We start from the raw sequence: 22618 nt of genomic DNA, 5'->3' as shown, positions 1-22618 counted from the left end.
AAAAAAAGGCTGGTGTTTTCCATGATTGTCTGGTGTTTCCATATCAGCCCTCTGAGAAAAGGCTGAAGAATTATCTTCCATTTACATTTAAGGAAAATACGGTAGAAAAGTTCAAATAGAGAGTTGCAAAGGCTTCAGAAGGTGTTGTGAGTTCTTATTCTTTATTGTCCATCCCATGTTCAGTTTCCTAAACCAGGAATCTAATCTTACCCTGAAATTAGATGTCGTAGGATTGTAAGAGACCTCAAAGGACATCTAGCTCAACCTTCTGCACAAACACAATATGCTATTTCTATAGTATTCAAACAGGTGCCTAGCCCATCTCTTTTTGAAACCTCCAATGAAGGAATGTACATAGTTTCCACAGGCACCTTGTTCTGTCTTCCTGCTCCTCTGACAGTTACGAAGTGATTTGGTTTTTTTCCCCTCTGAGATTTAACTTAAGTCTATCTACTTGGATGAAATTTAAAGCCATTACCTCATGTTCTGTCTCCGTCATCAAGGGAGACCAATTTTTCTGCTTTTTCAGAATGGCAACCTTTCAAGTATTTCAGAACTTCTGTCATGTCCACCCTTTTCTTCAAAATAAACGCACCTCGTTTTCCCATCCTTTCCTCATATCCTCATATTGCTTGAATTCCAGCTATTATTTCATCTTGTTTGTTCACCTCTGGCTCCTGCCCTGTTTCTGCACCTCTTGCTTAAATTGCAAAGCCTAAACTCAGCTAGAGTCAACTGGTTCCTAAACCAATGCTGAGTGGTACTTGCACATAATTTCCTATTTTTTACAGGCAACATGCCTGGAAGTGAAACACAAAATAAATTTTTATGTTTTGGTGATTGTAGCACATTGCTTGCACCTATTAAGTCTGTGATCCACCAATGCTCCTCACCCCAGCTCTACACTGATCCTTCTCAGCAACCTTATGCCCTAGTCAGTTCCCTCTCATTCTGTATTTATGCATTTATGGTTTTTTCCTGCATCTAGCACTCTATATTTGTCTTTGTTGGGTTTTATTTTGCTGTCTAGTGCCCAATTCTGTAATTCAGCAACATCCTTTTGAGTTCCTGTATTATCCTTCAAAGTGTTTGCAAGTCTTCCCAGTATCACCTACAAATCTGAACAAGAAGCTCTCTATTCTGGTATCCAGGTCATTAATGAAAATGTTAAACAGCACTAGACCTAGAACAGACCCTGTGAATACTGCCCTGCCCCTGAAACATCCTTCCATTCTGACATTGATCCATTTATACTTACACTTTGCTTACAGTTATTCAGCCAATTATAGAAGTAATTGGGACAAGAGTTCTATCTATCTCAATGATTCTTCAGTTTGTCTGGTGAAACTAAATCAAAAGCCTTACAGAAGTCTCCATGTATTACATCTGTTGTGTTCCCTTCCTCCAAAGTTATCCTGGCAAACAAGAAAATCAGGTTGATTTTGAATGATTTGTTCCTAATGACCTAATAATTGACTATTAGTGATCACCTTCTTCAGCCATTTACAAACTGACTGTTTTAAGATTTGCTTCAGTAATTTCCCAGGTTTTGAAGTCAAGTTCCCTGGACTCTTTTTCTTCTTTTTAAAGATGGTTGCTATTTTAGCCATGGTCTCTGAAACCTTGCTTGACATCCATAATTTGGCAACTATTGTAGCAAATGGCTCTAAGATTTCTTCAGTCAGTTCCTTTAGCACCCTGGCATGAATTTGGTCAGGTCCTACACTCAAGACTGTTAAGAACTTTCTGCTGTGCTCATCATTTATCATGATTTGCATGGATTTCATTTGCTGTCGGGGTTAGGGGTCAGAGTTTGTTTTAATTGTGAAGACTGAGGCAAAGTAGTCATTGAGCAGTTCTGTCATCTTTGGATCTTTTGTTAGTAGAGCTCTCACCTACAGTGTCCTTAAGAAAAAAAAGTTGTGAAAAAAGTGCTTTTTGTTGTACCATTTGTGTGAGTAATAGCAATCTCAGTTGGATAAACTACAGAAGTGTAGTAAATTACACACCTGGAATATCTTTTACTTTCGATGCTTTGTCTTACTGATATATCTCACAGTGATTCTATTACTTGGCAATGAAAAAGACATGTGAACAAGAAGTATTATGTTAGCCAAAAAGTGTACCCTTATCCTCCAAAATTTCTAGTTACATTCTAGGGTTGGATATTAGGTGGAAAAAATGTGTGTAGGCAATGTTCTGTTTAATATGCTTGTTCCTGGTATGTCAGTACTGCATGAGAAACCTACTAACTATATGTCTACTTACACTGGACTAAAGGTTGCCATACTCTTCTGTAGAGTCCTAATAAGTTTGGTTTTGTGAAGATATCAGTCTAGGAAAGACTGTGTGGCAAATAATTCCTTCAGTACAGTGGTTTTCAAACTTTGCAGTTGCAAGGCATGCTTGTTAGTCTCAAAGCACTCCTTGGAAAATGCTGGGTGTTCACTACCACTGATTTTTGTTGATTATGGAAAAGTAATAGTGCTTCTATAGCAAATAATTCAGAAAGACCACCACAGGTCATAGTGTCTTTGACTCTATAGTTTCATATTTGAAGTCTCTGGGTTTATCTTGTGAATCGGGTATGTGTTTGCACACCTGATAGTGCTAATATCATGCCATGGCACCCCATAAAGGAACTCAGGGTACTTGAGGGTGCTGGCCCATTACCCTGGATGGTAATGTCTGATTTAGTATATCTGTTTAGTGCATTATAGTTGTTTATTCACAACTGCACTCCATTGCAATTGCTATAACAAGGAGAAGGAGAACGTTTACACCTGTAGATCAAATAGCAGCAAACTTGCTAAGAACTTCTTTGCTTTGTTATCCCTCTCCTTAGGAAAGGTGTACACCATGTCAGACTATGCTAGCAAGCACTGGCATGAAAACACACACAGCTTACTTGGTTTTTATCTCTATGCACTAAATGCTGAAAAACTGTTACCTAACTTCTGTCTGAGCAGCTTGGGGTAAAACCTGGATAAAATACATCTCCCCCCACAAGTATATGGCTTTTTTCAGTATGTGTTGTGAACAAAGCAGGAGTGAGTGAGCAGAGCACAGTGTACACATATCATATCTCACCATCCACATTCCTTTGAGTCTCACCTGAGGCTTGCCCATTCCCTAAGTAGAGGAAGTTCAGCATTTCTCCCATTATGGAAATTATCAATATAACTACATGGCCCCCCAAATGAGGAATGTACTTCAGAAATAATTTTCATATGAAAATTTGGGGCACCTAAAAATGATGTTTTTTATTAAACTTAATGAGTTTAATATACAGCCAAGAGGTTAAATTTGATAATCTTGTGCATTTGCTTAGGTTTTTTTTATATAGATCTTCATGCTGTTGATTTGTAAATTATTTTAACTTTCACTGTAGCTAGTTGTGGTTTTTGAAGCATCTGAACAGAAAAAGGAGTTGTGAAAGGAGGAAGAGAGGGGTATATTGGTGAGGAGGACTGGGATGGAGAAAGAGGCCAGCATGGAAGGAAGGAGGTTTAGCCTGAAAAACAAATGAAGCAAGCAAAGCAGGGGGATTGAAATTAGGAGAGCCAGTGAAGAAGTCAGTGGTGAAGGAGGCAAAAACAATTAAATCAGTCTGATTAGAAGCAATCTCCCATTAAAGTTCTGGCCTGCATTCTCAGCTGACTTCAGTGCAACTCTGGTGATTTGCACCAGCTGGTAATCTGATCTTTTTGCATGGAGGTATGCGGAGTGAGAAAAACTGGTAGTCCCTTGAGATGCCCAAGCAATAACAATATATGAGGTGGTTGTCTTAGGGGCTGTGGTGAGTCTGATGTGAATGGTGATTTTGAACACCCTGTACCTGTTGATTTTGAGCAAAGAACCAGAAGTCTAGAAGGCTACTGAATCCTACTTCTGTGCCAATGTCTCATGCTATTTGTGAGAATTAAAGCTATTAATTAACCATAGATGGAGAGAGTGGCTTCACCTGGAAGGGAAGAACATCTGATATTTTATCTTAAAAGAGATGCCAAAACTTAAATATGACTGAGATATTACCTGCATGCAAGCGTGCATTCGCTTTTTAAAAACTGGCTTAAACCAGGGCAAACATATGTAATAATCCTGTTTCTGTTTCAGATGCTTACTTTGATTTAGTTTAACCATTTTCATAAATGACTTAAGCTAAAATGAAATATGCCTGGTTTTAACTGAAATAGGAGTGCCCTTACTGTCTTTTTCTCTGGTACTATTAAATTAGTTTAAAATCATGCTCTTAATTTCAATCAGTGAAACACTAAAGCATAAACCACCTGGGAACCATTAAAAAACTAAAGCAATTTAGAGTTCATGATCTGCTGTCCATATGTGCATTCCTCTGTACTGTCCATATGTGCATGCATCTCATGGACTCAAACTCAGATTTTCTTTGTCTTTAATATTACCCATGCAGTGCACACAATTGGTGGTACACATTTTCCATTCTTAAGTTCCTGTCAATCGCTTTCTGCTTAAGGCAGAGCTTCTGTTGTCTAATTAAGATATCGTTTTTGGCCTACAGTCTCATTTCAAACCTTATTAATTTTCTCTACTCTTTAGTCTTCAGTTTTCCTCAGTTGACATTGCTGTCTTTTTTTTTTACTCATTTCTCTGCCTTCCTTCTTTTTCTTTGCACGGCAGAAGGTGTCTTGGTCTGTGCCATGTAGCCTCAAGTCAAGTGAGACTCCATTTTTCCTTCTCTTAGGCCTTTGCTTCTTGTTATAGTATGGATTCTTCTATATCACCTGTTTTCAAATTCTGTCTGTCCTACAACAGGGACATGAGCTGCAACAGTTGCATTCCTACTGAACAGGGCCCTTTGAACAGGAGCAGTTGCATTTACTTGAGTGTGCCAAGTACTTGAGGACTCACAAATCCTTTACTTTCTGGTCTAGGATGGACCACAAAGCTTGCCCTGGTTTACTTTTTCAGTAAATCTGTTGGGTCAGCCTTGGATACCAAATCTCAAAATTCACCTGACTGCATGTAATCCCCAACAGCACCAGCAGCAGAGAAGTGCTCCTTTGGTAAGCCCAATCTGAGAGAGAGTTTGAGGGGAAGGTCCCATCACAGGATTTCTTGAAGAGATGCTCTTTATCATCACCTTTCTTGTCCATTTCCAAGACTTCTCATCCCTATATGGCTTCTGATGAAATTCAGAAGTATTCTACTCCTGGCACCCAGATCCAGAGTTCCTACTCCTTTCATTCTGCAAAGAGACAAGGAGAAGCACCTTAGGTATTTGGTAGTTTTCCCTCTGGTACTGAGCTACCACAACACATGCACTTCATTAATGACTTCTGCTTCAGCATCTAGAACTCTGGCAGAGGCCTGTTGCCCAAGACATTGTGCAATTCTGTGGTCTACATTCCATCCATTGTTAGAAATTTTTCTCCTGGTGTCCTTCTTTCCTCAGTTGTGGTTCCAGCTGCTGCTACTTCAACTTTCCTTGTAGGACCCCTGCTATGGATTGTATAGAATGGTTTGGATATGCATGATCCCTCTTCAGGCAGGGGATTGGACTAGATGATCTCAGGAGGTCCTTCCTGCTCTACTTCTCAATGATTTCTGTGACTGCAATTCTGAAGATCATAACTCCACACTGGGACAGTGCCACTCACTACCAGAGATTCTCTCATCCTTTCTCTTATCTTTTGGAAACTGCTTGGCCTACTTCTGGCAAGCATCAACAAATATCACCAGAGACTAGTGGTCATGTGGGCTATCCTGGCTAGGTATTCCAGCCAAATCAGTGTGGTGCATGTCTCTAATCTCCTAATCCTGTGCTTTTTAGGGACTTTTCTCATGAGATTGTGCTTTGACAGAAGATTTTCATCCTAGCTCTAGGAGCCTTATTTGAGGTACCTCAATAAGGGAAAGAGGATTTACAGTTATTATTTCCTGAATGAAGAAGGAAGAGCTAACTCATCTTCATCTTAAGTGAATTCAAGCTTCAGTCACAAACTCAAGTTCAAGATGGTAATACTAGTCACCATTATCCCCTCTCTGAAACTATCAAACTGCTTCACATCTCTTGATCTTCAAGATGCCTACTCTTCTGTCAATATCATGCCTTTTCACAGAAAATACCTGTGATTTGTGGTAGGCCAGGATCACTGCCTGTACAAACTCCTACCACTTGGTTTCTCCCTTGCATGATAGCAGCTTATCTCAAAGGGAAAAGCATCTAATAATATCCTTACCCAGATGGCTGGATGGTGAAAGGCAGTTAGTTCTTCTCATGGGTAATGGGATATTTATTTGCTATCACGTGATTGTTCCATGCCTTGAATCTCCAGATAAACCAAAATCTGAACGCAGTTCGGAGACTAGAATTGGTAGAGGCTAGTCTGAATTCACTGTCAGACAAGGTTTACCAGCAACAGGACAAGCTCCAGACTCACACTAGAGGCAAATTTGTCAAGAGCTACTAGCACTTGTCTGTTTATTCTGGGACATGTGGTTTTCTGTACCCATGTTACATCACATGTTACAGACTACATCTCAGATACAGGAAGGTATTGTTTTAGTTTTTTTCTTTTCCTGGGAGACATTCCCCAAACATGGAGGTAACCATTTTTCTTCTGATCAGGTCCATTCTGCATGCTGAAACAACCTAGTAAACACCTGTAGTAAGTCTCCCATCATCATTGAAAGACATGATGAACAGATTTCTGTGAGGGTAAAGAGTACACACAAACAATTTCCAAGTGCAAGGTTTTGGGTTTGCCAAGAAGGCAAAGTTTCAGATCAGTGTGGTAATACAAAGCTTGCATCCCATTTTAGGATGTCATATCCAGATTATGACCAATAATATCACTAAAGATTTCTGTCTCAATAGACAAGAGGGTACAAGATATTCTCCCACCATCCAAAGAGCAAAGTCATCTTTGAAACTGGTGCAAACCTCTCAGTAGTGCACTTCCTTTACCTTTAGAATATTGAGTGGGCAGTCTCAGTGTGCACATGTGAGCCACAGGTGGAATCAACAAGTCTGTTTTTGTAGGATGTTTTTGCAGACATCAATCTCTTTGTTTCAGATTTTATCAAAAAGGTCAGATCCTTTCCCCTTTTGCTTCAGCCTAGCATTATTGTCCAATGCCTTTCTTCTCCTTTGATCAAGGAAACTTTTATATATCTTCCCACTTATGCATGTAATTCTTAAGTACTGCACAAGGTGAGGAGGGATTCCACTCATCTGATCCTGCTAGCTCTAACCTGGCCATGGCAGATCACACCAGTGACGAGCCCTAGAACTTATCTTCCAGGGATCCAACTTCTTCTCCACATAGATCTGCATACCCTCCATATCAATAGACCAAATGCTGGATGGCTCTGGGCAATGAGGTAGGCTTGTTTATATGCACTCATTCATAGAAAGATTGCACTAGACAAACTGGCTTTGCTAAGTGGTCTAGTTTCTCTCTTTGATTTTGTATGAGGTACCACTTTTCCTCTATTTTGACTAATTTGGACTATTGCATAGATTGCAAGTTAGAGCACTTGTTCATCAGCACTACCCTTACTTTCTATCTCAGCTTTTCACCAGCCAGTGTAAACCTGATCCCTGCGCATGGATGCCAAAGTCCTGTAGGCTCTGACTACAGTATTCCCTCTTGTGAAACCCAGGTTCTCAGGGGAATCTGAATCTAGTACCCAGAGGCCTAACAAGCCCCTGCTTTCTTCTCTATCTGTCACCATTCTTCATGGTTTGAATAACTTCTCTCCCTAAACTGTTTTATCTGGACAAGTTCTTCCAGTGACTCACTCCAAGTAGTTTCCTAAGCTAGTCGCTGATTTTCAGCTTAGTTACCAGATCCATGTATTTGTCTTTCCAAACCTTTTTTTTCCTGAGAGCTTGATATACTCTGCAGGGAAGGACTCTGCCCTTATATCTGTACAGGACTATCAAGATATGCCTTGCAAACACTAAGATGATTAACGTGCATTCCATCAGAACCCATGCTGCATCAGTGGTCTCCTGCATGGCTCCATTTTGGACATCTGCAAAACAGTCACTTGAAGGTCCATGAACACTTTCAGCCAAGCTTTCATGTAGACTTTCAGAACAGATGCTGCATTTGGCAAAGCAGTCTTCCCACTGTTGTTCACTTAAGACTGTGACCTGCCTTCATAGCAATCAGACATCTTTTTTTTTGGTGTTACTGAGAACAGAATGTGCCTATGGACAAGCACTCAAAGGAAAAAGAGAAGTTACTTACCTCAGTAACTGGAGTTCTTCAAGATGTTTTGTCCAAACGCACATTCCATATCCTGCCTTCTCTTCCTTAGAAGTCCTTGAATTGTCCCTTGCATTCTGGGATTCTGCAGCTGAGAGGAAATTGAAGAGAGGGAACTGCCATTTATGCCCAGAGTCAGAGTGCATGCAAAAGGGCAAAAATTTCTCTGAGATTGAGTGCTAGAGTCACATGCGTGCCCACAGTGGAATGTGCTTATGGGCAGTACATCACAAAGATCTCCAGTTACTAAGGTAAGTAACTTTACTATCTAAGAAAATTGGCTACCAAATCTCAGATCTAAAATTGACATATTTCTCTCATGCTTTTAGGTTCAAGTTCTTTTGAATCTCAGAAGATGGAAAGGCCTTCTATTTCTGTTATTTCTCCAACTAGTCCTGGAGCTCTGAAAGATGCTCCACAGGTCCTACCAGGGCAACTTTCTGTAAGTGTATATTAGTATCCAGAGAGAATATTTATCTGCTACAGTATATTTTATTGGTGGTAATAATGAGATATAGCTGGATATATTATACTATATAGGTAATACGTTGAAAGCAAAACCTTAGCTTGCTTCCATTCTTTTTGTTTAATGCAAAAAGTGTGGGACATTTGAAGAGTTGTATTGCTGGCATGTCTCTTTTGTTCAGTAATGCATTTCAGTATAGGTCAACATTAACTCATGCAATTCCCTATCATGCTAACTGAAGTTGTGCCTAACAGAGATGTAATGACTAGAGTTTGATTTTTACATGATTCCAGTCTCTCTAAAGGATTGGAGTTACTCTGTTAGCATACTGGGTTGTAGGCAGAAAACAGATTCAGAAACAACCAAATAGTATGATTCCTTTAAAAAATGAATTCATCACATTTCATAGTGTTTGCATAACCATGTGTTAAACTAGTCAGGTTAAATGCATTCCAAAACTGCTTCAAGGGTTAGCCTGCAGAATGAGCCTTCTCAGGAGTATTTCATAGTACTAGGAACCTAGACTCACTCCAAAGCAAGCCACAGCATTGTATCACTTCAGCAAAACAGATTTGAGATGGCAAAAATATTACTGATTGGTATCTATGCCTCTCCTACCTCCATCCTCATGCCATTGAACAAGACATGGTTTAATGAGTTAGTAACTTAAAATGCCAAAAATGCCTAAAAATGCAATGGAGAAATATGAATATTTTATTAAATAGTGTCATGGATTTTTCCAAACTGCATGAGATCAATTTGTTTAGTTTATGTATCTGAGATTGTATTATTTCTGCTATTATAAACCACACTGAAATTTTGCCCATGCACACAAAAATTCTTCTGGAAAGCTGCATAAAACAGTTGAACTTTCTCCCAAAAAGCTGAATTACATTTGTGTTTTGGCTAATAGTATAAAGTATAGATAATTTTACATTCCTTCATTTTCATGAATAATTTCTGGTAACTTGGGTTTTTTAGGTGAAACTGTGGTATGACAAAGTGGGGCATCAGTTAATAGTAAATGTTCTACAAGCAACAGATCTGCCACCTAGAGTAGATGGCCGTCCCAGGAATCCCTATGTAAAAATGTATTTTCTTCCAGATAGAAGGTAATATAACAAGTAAAAATATATGCTGTATCAAGTGAACATTTATATGCCATAGTCATACATCAGAATATTTCACTTATATTAATTCATTTAATTTATTAAAATTTAGATAAGCCATAAAGGATATAAAACTGTAGTAGTAGTTATTTACAGCTTTTTCTAAAACATATAAAACCACATCCATCTATAATCAGTGTCAAGCTATGGAAAATTAGCCCCATGGACATATGTCTGACCCTGGTCTCTGATGTGCAGTAAGCCTATCTCTTTTAAACATATGAGTTCAGTGTCACTTAAGAAAGGGCAAAAACAGTGTTAGCAGTGGTAACTAGATGTTAGTATGTGATTTGTTTCTGCTTTATAATTTACAAGAAATATTTATGTTTCAGTGATAAAAGTAAAAGGAGGACCAAAACAGTAAAGAAAAGCCTAGAACCAAAATGGAACCAAACTTTTCTGTATTCACATGTACATCGTAGAGATTTTAGAGAACGAATGCTAGAAATAACTGTATGGGATCAACCAAGAGTACAAGAAGAAGAGAGTGAATTCCTTGGAGAGGTGATATATACAATAACATTTCAATTACAGTAGTCATATTTTAAGTATCTAACAAAAGGCTAACATCTCTATTTTTATTAAAATAATTCTATATACTGTAGTTTCAACACAGTTTAAAGCTAAGACTAAGCTTGATAAATTTCCCCCTAGATCCTTATAGAGCTGGAGACAGCACTTTTAGATGATGAACCACATTGGTATAAACTACAGACACATGATGAATCCTCACTACCTCTGCCTCAGCCATCACCTTTCATGCCCAGGAGACATGTCCATGGTGGAGAAAGCTCTAGCAAAAAACTACAAAGTAGGTCTAAATTCCATTGCTCTCCTCTTCCATTTAAATATAGGAATAATTTAAGAAGTACTCTAAACGCCTGTAAGCAGCCTTTAGCATATAGTTCGTCTGAAAAAAGTGTGTATTTTTGAAGGTGAAAGTCATATTAAAGGAAAAGTATGCCAAAACTTAGTTCTTTTCTGAACACCTATAACTTTTGGTGACTTTAAAGATGAAAACAATTATTTAAAAAAGGGGGATTTCTCAGAATCATCATTTTCCAAGGTTTGTGTGATATGGTTGAAGTGGCAACTGTATAAAAATATCTGCAGGCTGTAACTCATGCTTAAACTGAAAATAAATTTTATTTTGAGAACATGAAAGAAATAGGGAACAAATTGGAAATACATTTTCCAAGCTACTTTTTATGATCTTTCACCAGTATATTGAGATGAGGAGGAGTAATAAATTCCAGATAGTGTGTAACTATATAGAGGCACTTTCAGGGAACAGTTACAGGAGCTGTATACTATAGTAGTTGATGCATTAGATCAAACTATGCCCTCATTCTAAGTCACAACAGTTTGATTCTCACCTCATAGTATTTAAATTGAAACTAATCTTTTGACACTTAGCAGTAAGTGAATTTTTTATTTAAATATATTTTTACATTTTACAATACATCTAGATATACAGGATATTTATTTGCCTTACTGTTGTGCAGGATCTCAGCGAATCAGTGATAGTGACATCTCAGATTATGATGTTGATGATGGTATTGGAGTTGTTCCTCCAGGTGCGTGCGTGAAGAGCATGGTCCCGCTTTTATTTTTGCTTTTGCTTTTAATTATTTGTATGTTTGGGGGTTTTTTCACTCTAATATCCCAGGCTATAGCAGGTTGCTGGTTTTAGAGACTGAATTGTGGAGAAACCAGTATGATTGATTATTCCATGGTGTTGTAATCTTAAATTCATCTTAAATTACAGTGAATTAAAAATATTCCTGTATTTATACATCAATATCTCTGTGTTCATATGACTAGGGATATTATCTAGGATGGTTCAAAGTTACTACCCATTGGTCTGAGCATAAGTGAAATTACAAACTTAATTGCAATAAATCCATACGAAATACTAATTAGTATTTCAATTTCCATTGCATTTTTTTTATTTTGCTTCTTGCTTAAAACACAGATCTTATGCAATCCTCCATGGAATATTTTGAAACTGCATGACTATAGATTAAAATGCATGTTGCATGGCTCTATCTTTTATTCGTTTCATAAATCGTCATGAATTATATTCCTAAATGTGCATAAATGTATAAATATAGGGAGAGAACATTAGGATTTATACATTAGGACAGCACCCTTTGTGAATTCAACATTGTAAACCATTTTGAAGAATATTTTGGATACCATACTTTTTTATATTTCATGTTATTGTTGCCACACATCATGAGAGTGAATTTCTTGTTCACAAAAAAATTAGTGAAGAGTAGCTCTTCATCTGCCTTAGCTAAATTAGGGTTTTATGGAACTTTGTCTTGAAAGTTATTAAACACATTAAAATAGGCTAGTATTTGAAAAGCACTATACCTTACTACTTGATTATTAACATAATTCACATACATTAATTATTCATATGCAGTATTACTGATGTTGGATCAATCTTTTCTTTCAGTTATATGAGTGGAATCTCAATTGTTTTCATAGGGCTATGACAATATGTGAGAGGAGAATTTCTTGCAAAATACATAGCAGTGGCATTATGTTTATTGGAGTGATTAATTTTCATATTTTTATCAGTTGAAACGCATATATTTTATACAAATTAATAATAATAGTTCCAACAGTTTCTTTCTGCTTTTTTTGCTTATATATTTTGTGGCTGGAGCTATAGATACTTATCTCTAAGGCAACCTAATGCCATCTTAATAATATAGGGCTTTTTACTCACCAGTTTCTCCTGGGCAATCATCCTTTATCTGCAGTGGTCCATTTACAGTCCTATAAAGCAGCTGCTCAAATGTTATACAGCCATTTTCACTTGGATATATAGCACTTAGTTTTCACACTTAGTTATCTTAGTTTACTAAAAGAAGTCATTAGGACTTAGGTACTGCTGAATATTCCTTAGTATCTTGAAAAATATATGTGCTATGTATAGCATGGGCCTCAAATACTTTCTTTCTGTTGTTAAGGCTTCTGCCATGAAAGCTGAGTTTATACTTGAGCTAACTCGTTCTAGAATGGCGTGCAGGAAGGGTATGGTCAGAAGAAATGTGATTCTAAACTTTCTCTAGAAGCTCAGGACACCATTGGAAGAAGTGAATGTCTGTGTTCCCATGATCTGAACTCTTATAAAAGGGAACATTTTAGAAATATAAAAGGCGGGGGGCGGGGGGAGGAGGAGCGATGGGAAAAAATGTAATAAGTTGCATGCTGGATCTATGTTGAGGTGAGGTTAAACCATGCTGCTGAAACTAGAAAATGTTGTCATTGACTAAACTAACCAAAAAGCTAAGCCCCGGATTCATAAAGGTATTTTAATGATTGATTTTGACTCACGGATTTCAGATGCAAGCTCTGGTCCCTGCTGCCAATTCTGTTTACAAATTTCATCCAATGACTCTTCAATGGAAATATGTGTACTATACTTATTGAACGACAGTCTGAAACCCATCTCCCTACTCCCAAGGCAGTGCCCTCATTATTGGGCTAGGCTGCCTCTAATGCTCTCTGTTCCTAGCCTCATTAATCTTGCATTTGTGACTGTACACTTGCCCAGCTTCAGCCTCTCTCCAACCTGGTTGAGATGAGAGAGAGAGTTTGAACCAACTCAGGCTGAGGAGGGCATAGAACTGAGATCTTCCTTTTCCTGGAAGAAATGTTCTAGCTAGCAGCTGACAGAGAGAAAGGTAGGTGGTATCCCTTTCCTGTTTTTGAATGAAATTGGCCATAGCTATTGGGCTTTGTTAGAGTTTATTAATCATGTTTTGAGCATGCTTACTGAAATGGGCCCTGAGAGCAAAAGGGTACCTATTTAATAAATCCCAGGTATGTTTAGATATGAGATAAATGCAAAATGTTCCTTTACCCTAAGATAGTGTTAGCTTGAGGCATGCACAAGAGCAGTTTAGGTTTCAGAGGAAGCTTACTTGTGAAAATTTAGGTTCCTAATTATTCTCTTCCTGTCTCTTCAATCTTGTAATTCTGTTTGTTGGAAATGCCTCCTTTCTCTGTCTAGTCCCTGAACTATTCACTTACTATGCTCTTTCACTGGACCTTGTCATCTAGTCACACAGGCTACATTTATGTGAATGACTTGCACATCTATCTGTAAATTTCTGTCACCACTGAATTGAATGGTATTCCATTAATATCGGTAAAGCCAGGATTTTACCGTTCTTCTAAAGCTTGGCTTAATTCATTCAGACTTGCATCTCTAATTGCCAGCCCGGTATCTTTTCTTAATTATGTCATATCTGAGACCAGACAATGCCACGTCTACTCATAATTTGTGTAGTACCCTGTTTTTCTAGTGTTACCATTGACTTCAACAGGACTTTTTGGTGGTTAAGATACTCTTCACCATGAACAAGCATGGTGAAATCTAGTTTGTAATATCTGTGCAAATGAATTTATTTTTCCTTCCATACTTTCTCTTCTCCCTTCCTTTGCTATCTGTTGTGGTTAAATTACCAACCAAGCCATTGATGTAGTCATTAAGAAACTCTGTCTATACCTATTAGAATAGGCATTCTAACATTGCTATTTGTTTCTTAGTAAAGTAACAATTACAGGATTCTATGGAATTGAGAAAATAATTGGTTTAAGGGTATTGTTGCTTTTGTACATGTTAAAAATGTGTTTGGGTTATTCAGCTTCTCAACAGTGTGATTTTTATGAAGAAAGTTGTTCACTTCTTTTTAAAAGGTTGATGACAGTTCGGAATGTGCTCATAAATGAACTACAAGAATGAATACATGTCTGGACACCCTCCTTTGCCATGAGACTTACCAAGTTCAGTCTGTTAAACTTATCCAAAAGAAAGTGAATTAGATGACTTAATCATGGTTTGGAACTACCTGAATGGTATAAAGTTTCTGGAAGTAGTTGGCTCTTTAATTTAGCATATTTAACTAGGCATACAGCCTCATCATCTGTTGCCTGTCAGTGAGCTTATCTCCTTCAGTAAAAGGCTCCTTGGGGTAGGGAAGATAAAAGTACAAAGTGCTTTTGTAGCAACTTTGTCATGCTCCAGCCATGAGGCTGTGCATGTGCAGCCATACATGTTGTACTGAGTTCTTGTAGCACAACAAAATTCCACAGTACCCCTAGTGTGCCAAAAATAATGTCTGCCTAAGCCCTAAGTATATAATACAAGCATGTAGGAACAAAGCAGGAAGACAAAAGTACAATTTAAGATACAGATTGCAAGGGCAGCAAACAAAGCATTCTATAAATAGGTTTAAAGAAAGAAGAAAACAAAGGAGACTGTCAGTCCCTTACTGAATATGGAGAATGATGAATAAAGAAAGCCAACTGTTTAATCATTTTTTTTTTAAATGCAGTCTTCAGAAAAATGTTAAATATTAAATGGCAGGCAGAGTTTAGCAGCAAGCTTAGAATAGTGAAAGAACCAGTTAGTAATTGCCTGGGCCAGGGATGAACAAACTGTAGCATGGGTGCCATTGGTGGCATGGGCAGCCTCTGTTTGTGGCACATGGCAGATTGGTGAGGGGACAGCCAGTACAGTGTCAGATAGGGCAAAACTGGATGAGAAAGTTGACCAGCAGATCAGGGGGGCTTAGTGGGGTGGGGGAGTACAAGGTAGGAACCAGAAAGCAGAGCAGCATATCAGGCAGTGGAAAGTGATTAGCACTCAGGGTGAGGGTTGGGTTAGTCTGCGGCATGCCAACCAAAAATTTGGCTCCCACTGACCTAGGCAATTGGTACATTGTCAAAAAATGGGGTTGAATGATAATCATCTGAGAACACATAAGGAATTAGATAAAATAATTACAGAACCATTGGCTGTTATTTGTTAGAATTTGTGTAAGTTTGTAAGATCCCAGATGACTGGAAAAAGACAAAGAGGACGTAGAGAATTAAAGATAAGCCAATCTAACTTGAATCATACCAGAGCATATTATTAAAGAATCTTCTATGTAAGTAGAAGATAAGAAGGTAACAAAGAACAGTCCTCACAGATGTGTCAAGGGCAAGGCATGCCTAACCCACCTGATTTTATTTCTGTGATGACAAGGTAGAGTTTATGGGAGAGGGAAAAGCAGTAGATATGAAGTACTTCAACTTTAATAATACTTTTTAACACTGTCTCCTGTGAAAATGTCATATATAAACTAAGGAAATATGGCCTAGATGGGTCTATTTAGAGATAGGTAGTCATTAGTGGCTCAATGTCTTAACTGGGAAGAGGTATCAAGGGGAGTTCCCCAGGTGTCTGCCCCAGGTCCTGAACTGTTTAATATCTTCCTAAATTATTTTGCAGGATGAATTGAGTGTTTGCTTATTAGATTTGCATAGGGGAATACCTAGCTGAATGGAGTAGCACACATTTTGGATGACAGCATTAGAGTTTAAAATAACCTTGATAAATTAGAGAAATGTTCTGAAATAAGATGAAATCTAATAAGGACAGGTGCTTAGGAGGGTGCAATAAAATGCACTGATATATAATGAGGAACAACTGGTAGGCTGTAATACTGCAGAAAAGGATTTAGGGGATTAGTGGACCACAGGTTGAATGAGTCAACAATGTAACTGCTGCAAAACAAGCTAAGAGCACTTTTGTACGCCATTGATCACAGGAATTGATTCTCCTACATTATTCAGTGCTGATGAGGCCTCAGTACTGTAATACTGTTCCCAATTTTGAGCATCGTACTTCAAAAAGGCATGGAATACTTGAAGAGTCGAAAGGAAACCAACACAAATTATTAAAGCTCCAGAAAATGTGACCTGTGAGGAAAAGTTGAAGAACTAGAATTGTTTAGTCTAGAGAACAGAAGACTAAGAAGGGATTTAATGATGGTTTTTAAATTCAAACAGAGGTTGTTATAATGTGGATGGTGATCAAGTGTTCTATGTGTCCATAAGGGACAGGAGAAGAATTAATAGGCTTAAATTGTAACAAGGATGATTTAGGTTAGATACTCCAAAGAATGTTCCAACTGTCAGAGTGCCTAATTGCTGGAACAAATTACCTAAAGAGACGGTGGAATCTCTATCACTGGACATTTTTAAGGGCAGAGTTAGACATACATTCTTCTGGGATGGTTTAAACAGACACGTTCCTATTATGATCAGGCGTTAGACTAAATAAGTCCTTTCTAGCCCCTTTTTATGACTCTCTAATTTGGTTTTAAATCAAAATCTAGATGTTTTTCCAAAAGATATACCATCACTAAATCAGAGTGTATGAGCTTGATCCAAGAATTATTGTGTGAAACTCGGTGACCTGATGTATAACCTCAAGTTAGGCCAGATAATCTGTGGTCCATCTTGAATTTAAAATCAATGAATCTATGAAGCAATTAAATGGATGGTCTTTGATTTTGTGCTTAAATATTCCAGCACTGTATCAAAGGTTGATGGAAGGAATATCCTAGGCTAGAAGATAAAATAAAAAAGAACAGGAAACATGGGGAAGGCAGGGTACTTGGCTTTTGATTGTATTTGGAGTATAGCTGCCTAGCAATGTTAAATATATGGAATGAAAAGTGTTATGTAAAGTTCTGGTGAGATTTACATTTATCATGCTGCTTGTTATGATAGAAAAAGTGTCCCAAAAACATAGAAAAAATAAGAAAAATAATGTATAAAAATTCATTATAAAGTGTCAAGAAGGATGTGGAGAACCTGGAGAGGGTCCAGAAGAGGGCCACTAGTATGGTTGAGGGCCTCCGTGGCCAGCCCTTTGAGGAGAGGCCGAGGGACCTAAATCTCTTTAGTCTCCACAGGAGGAGACTGAGGGGGGATCTTGTGGCTGCCTACAATTTTATCAGGGGCCACCAGCAGGGACGCGGGGAAAGTCTGTTCACCAGGGCCCACCTTGGAGTCACCAGGAACAATGGCCACAAGCTGAGGGAGGATAGGTTTAGGTTAGATATTAGGAAGAACTACTTCACTGTAAGGGTGGCCAGAGCCTGTAATAGGCTTCCCAGAGAGGTGGTGCTCTCACCTTCCCTGGAAATCTTCAAGAGGAGACTGGATAGGCACCTGGCTGGGGTCTTATGACCTCTCCCACTCCCAGTGCTCCTTCCTGCCCATGGCAGGGGGTCGGACTAGATGATCTGTCTAGGTCCCTTCCCACTCACTGATTCTATGATTCTATGAACTTATTGATTTTCAAAATTCTTGAAAAGTAAATGTGAAACTAAAAATATTTTAGTATATTAACAAGCTGATGCCATGTCCTTAACAGAATTGTGTACTTGTCATGAGTTTTAAAATGACAAATAACACTTTAAGATAAAAGAGTTAAAAACGAACTCTTTCTCTTTCTACTGTTTAGCTAAAGTGGAAATTTAGATGTTTCCTTGTGTTAGGTAACTATTTTCCAATGATCTTAAACTACACCTGGAATTCCTCAAGGTGGCTGCCATATCTTTAGTTGTCACATGAGACTCCAGCCTATTTGGGCTGAGACTCTTATGCTCTTTTGCTTTGTATATTGCACAGGACAGCATGTCCTCAGTCCTTTGTTGGGGTCATGTTGATACTGCCATGATATAAATAGTGAGGAAGAATTAAAAAAAATATATCCTGAATCTCTCTCTGAACAGACAATTCTAAACACACACGAAACTGTTACTTGAAGATTTCATTTATAAATGTAAGAAAAGTATATAAGTGGACAAATGCTCTGCTGATTATTTTGAATCCTAAATAATTTTAAAATTTCCTTGTCAAAATACTTGTTCCCTCATAATATTGAAAGGAAAATTATTATACTCTATACACCGTCAAGCTACTCTGCATATTGTTGTCAAATCTTCTGTGATCTTTGCACAAAGGCAGCTCTGGCTAAATTCATTAAGAGCACATCTTTGTACTCAGCTGAAGACGGCTTGGGAAGGCAGCTTTCTAACTAAGGGGTGCTGGCTCAGGTCATTTTTGGTAGGCACCTTCTTCCACTCATGGTAGGCAGGTAGCTTAGAAGAAATTGAACCTAAGTGGCTTAAACTCAATAGTTTAACTAGGAGTGGGCAAGTGGGGCAGTAACCCAATGAGCAGGTAGAAGAACGATGTCTGATGCCCAGGGCACAGAAATTGCTTGTGCCTCTCTGCCTAGGCTTCATAGAACTATCACCAAGTAGAGGTGAGATTTAGAGTGTAAAAAACTGAATTGGAATGACTTCTGAAATGTTTTAGATTTCTGAAACTATTCTCTATGGCAAGCGCCTTATTCAACCTTATTTTCCCCAGGCAACTCCTAGCATGTCCCCAAACTCCTTTCAATTTATTTGCCTCTATGCATATGTACACATTACATTTAAAGGTAATGCTTTTAATTAATCCTGGCTGCATGACATATCAGGATTGATAGTACCTAAATAATTAGCTTGACTTAAATCTTGGAATCCCTTAGAAGTGCTTTCCTTGAAAAGACTATCTCAGTTGTTTGCAGATATGGAATCGTACCCTCTAACTTCTTCTTGTTGCACTTTTACCAGTAGGTTATAGGTCTAGTACTAGAGAAAGTAAATCAACAACACTAACTGTGCCAGAACAGCAAAGGACAACACATCATCGTTCACGATCTGTATCTCCTCACCGTGGCGACGATCAGGGCAGGACCCGTTCACGTTTACCAAATGTGCCATTACAGAGGTAGGCTTCACAGCTGAGCAACATTAGTTATTGAAAAGCTTTGTGGGTTGAAGTTTGTGTAACCAGTCCCTGGCACGTTAATTTTGATGAGCATTTTTTTTTTTTTTACAGTAAATTATTTTAAATCTGTGTACCAAATTGCAGGGTGTATGCACTTTGAAGCCTCAACCTTGTCCTCATTTCTCTCTGAAAAGCTATATCCTTCTTTCTTCTTTACCTGACATTTCCCTGCTTCTTGTCAATTTATTCACTGTATTGTATATAACATTTAGAATGGAAGCTCTTCCAGGCAATAAATATATTTTGTGAACATACTTTGAGGTGCTGTCAAATAATAATAACCAATGTTATATGCTAGTAGAGGCCAACTGTCTTGGCAGGCATTCCACAAATTAGTCCCACACACTCCCTGAATGGCACTCCAGTCCCTGTACCCTGCCTGATCTGTTGTTCTGCTTTCTGCATCCTGCCTTATACTCTCTACCAAATCTGCTGCTCTGCTTTGCTTCCTCGCCTGTACTCTGCCCCATCTTCTGGCTATCATACATTGTCATACACCGACAGGCTCCTAGACACTGGGGATCATAGCTTCCATTTTCTTCAAGGCACAGGGGTGCATGAAATAGGGCTGTTGGTCCTGGCTGCCCCTCATGTGCAAACTGGACCCAGAGCCTTGTCAGGTGCGGGAACTCTCAGTCCAGGCTGCATGTTACCCCTGTGGCTGGGATCCCTCTCAGCAAAGGGATCTCCCATCTGTGGGAGCCTGCTTCCTGCCTGTGCTGGGGGAGCCCAGGATTAGGCTTCTCCCACACCAGCAATAAGGCACTATTGGATCTAATTCACATCTCACAATTGCACCTCCTGCCATGCACGTGTGGCATGGCAGAAGGTGTGATTGTGTGGATCATACATTCGATACAATCTCTGCTTTACCTGCACGTGTAGAGGGGGCCTGTTAATGAACTGATTCTGCAAATAAAAAGCAATGTGAAGTTGCCAATTTCTAAAAATTATATTCTAAAAAATACACTTTTTAATATGATATGTCTTACTGTTTTATCTAAAAAAGATTCTATCAAAGGATATTCCATAAACATATATTTCAGAGAACGGTGATAGCATGTAGACGTTTAGAAAGCTAAGTATAATTTTTTTCTAGCAGACGAACACATAAAGAATAGGAGGATCTTGTTTCACCTTTTCCTTCATGGTATTCAGATTTTTATATCTTCAGATATGATATGAACATTGGTATAACTTTACCCACTTAGTTTGTTCCTTTATATAAGGGAAGTAGAGGCGCCCTCTGAACTTATGGGTTTGTCCTGGCTGCCATTTCAAAATAACAGATTACAATTCTTTATCCTCTGCATGTGGTAATACTAGAATCTTAAAGCCTGCATTACAGCTTTACAGCAACAGCTAATAACACTACACATACACTTCGGTATCACTAGTATAAACAGAGCCCATGCATTTTCATATGGTGTTAAAGAATCCCTAAACCCTATTTGATATATATACACAGATAAATAGTGATACTGGCAGTCACTGTAACACAGGTTCTGTGTTTTCTAGTGTAGACAAGTTGTGTATTGCAGAAAACATATCAGACCATAGATTGGTAAAAGTGAGTTATCTCAGAACTGTTCCCAGGATGATTTCCTTGAAAATGGCACCAGATTCTCCAGCCATCCCAAATGAGCTAATGGCAGAGTAGCCAGCTTTTACTGGCTTGGCCAGGCTTATGCCACATTTTTAAAATAGCCAAACATTGGGAAATTCTTCAGTACCTTTTTAAAACAAATATGTGCTGTGGGAAAAAGAGCAATATCTGTCAGTGCAGCACACAAAAAACACAATCACTAAGAATCAGTGAATGATTCACCCCGATGGCACAGACAGCTGTAGCTTTAAACTTCCTTTCCCAGTAGCAGTTATTGCATCAAAGGTGGATGATCCACTCAAATAATCAGTGCTGGTTTCTCTGATGCACTCTAGTGGGAGTGTCATAATAGGAAGGGAACTTGTACATGGCAAACTACAAAAAGACTGCTTGAGATATCCCCTTCCATTGAAGTGCCACATCCTTTAGGGAGAATACTTAGTATCTGCACATTTCTACATCTCAACCCAGTCCTTGCCACAGGCTGCTTATAGGCTGCTTATAGATGTGCACATTCACGTTCTAATTAGAATGCTCCAGTGTTGCCTCACTGTCAAGTGTATTAAGCCCCGCACATTTTAAACTGGCTGCAGGGGTGCTTTATCTAAATCTCATTGAATGAGCTTTAGATAAATCATCCCACGGCCATTTTGAAAAGCTCCAGGGCTTAAGACACATGATGGAGAGTCATTTTAATTAGAGTGGCTGTCTGAAACCGGCTGTAATTAAGATGCCCCTTCCCACTCCCCAAGCACATGGATAGGCAGCCATAAATACCTTCTCCTGGTGTAAGGAGTTTCTTCCTCATGTACACAGCTTAAGACTTTGACTTAGAAAACCCAGATATGAATCTGTAAATCCATATACAGGACGATAATCTTAAAAATGATTTTCTTTTATTCTTTCAAACTAGTCTCTAAATATAGGAGCATAATATCTATTATCAGTGTGTGCACAACAAAAGGAGAATAGAATAGAATTCTAAAACGGGCAAAAAATAGCTACCATCCATGCTGAGTGAAGGAAGTGTATCTAGTTTTAGCATTTTAACAGTTTACTGATATGATATCCAAATGATCACCAAATCCTTAGATGCAGGGGTAGCAGTGGACATAGTCTTCTTGGATTTTTGGAAGGCCTTCGACACTGTCTCTCACCCTGTTCTCATTAAGAAACTGGGGGACTGTGTTGTCAACACCCACGCAGTCAATTCGGTCACCAACTGGCTGGAGCGCCACACCCAGAGAGTGGTGGTGGATGGGTCATTTTCAACCTGGAGGGATGTGGGCAGTGGGGTTCCTCAGGGCTCGGTCCTCGGGCCCGCACTGTTCAACATCTTCATCAGTGACTTGGACGAGGGGGTAAAAAGTACCCTGTTCAAATTTGCTGATGACACTAAGATGTGGGGGGATGTGGGCAC

General features: G+C 38.7%; 1 protein-coding gene across 6 annotated transcripts in view; it reads left to right on the top strand.

Moving 5' to 3' along the window:
- RIMS1 (regulating synaptic membrane exocytosis 1) overlaps nucleotides 1-22618 on the top strand; it is a 717876-nt gene that overhangs the window by 422530 nt on the left and 272728 nt on the right. For 4 of the 6 annotated variants that reach the window (XM_019520481.1, XM_019520477.1, XM_019520476.1 and 1 more), the window contains exons 11-16: nucleotides 8585-8697; nucleotides 9703-9833; nucleotides 10223-10394; nucleotides 10545-10701; nucleotides 11396-11467; nucleotides 19376-19532. In XM_019520481.1, coding sequence (XP_019376026.1) covers nucleotides 8585-8697; nucleotides 9703-9833; nucleotides 10223-10394; nucleotides 10545-10701; nucleotides 11396-11467; nucleotides 19376-19532 — 802 coding nt within the window. The remainder of the gene's footprint in view (nucleotides 1-8584; nucleotides 8698-9702; nucleotides 9834-10222; nucleotides 10395-10544; nucleotides 10702-11395; nucleotides 11468-19375; nucleotides 19533-22618) is intronic. The other 2 variants (XM_019520475.1, XM_019520480.1) reach the window with 1 other exon arrangement.

Source organism: Gavialis gangeticus, unplaced genomic scaffold, assembly GCF_001723915.1.
Source record: "Gavialis gangeticus isolate Ggan-Ray unplaced genomic scaffold, GavGan_comp1, whole genome shotgun sequence".
Classification (NCBI taxonomy): domain Eukaryota; kingdom Metazoa; phylum Chordata; order Crocodylia; family Gavialidae; genus Gavialis; species Gavialis gangeticus.
Note: the sequence above shows the minus strand (reverse complement) of the source record. Positions and strands in the feature narration are given on the sequence as shown.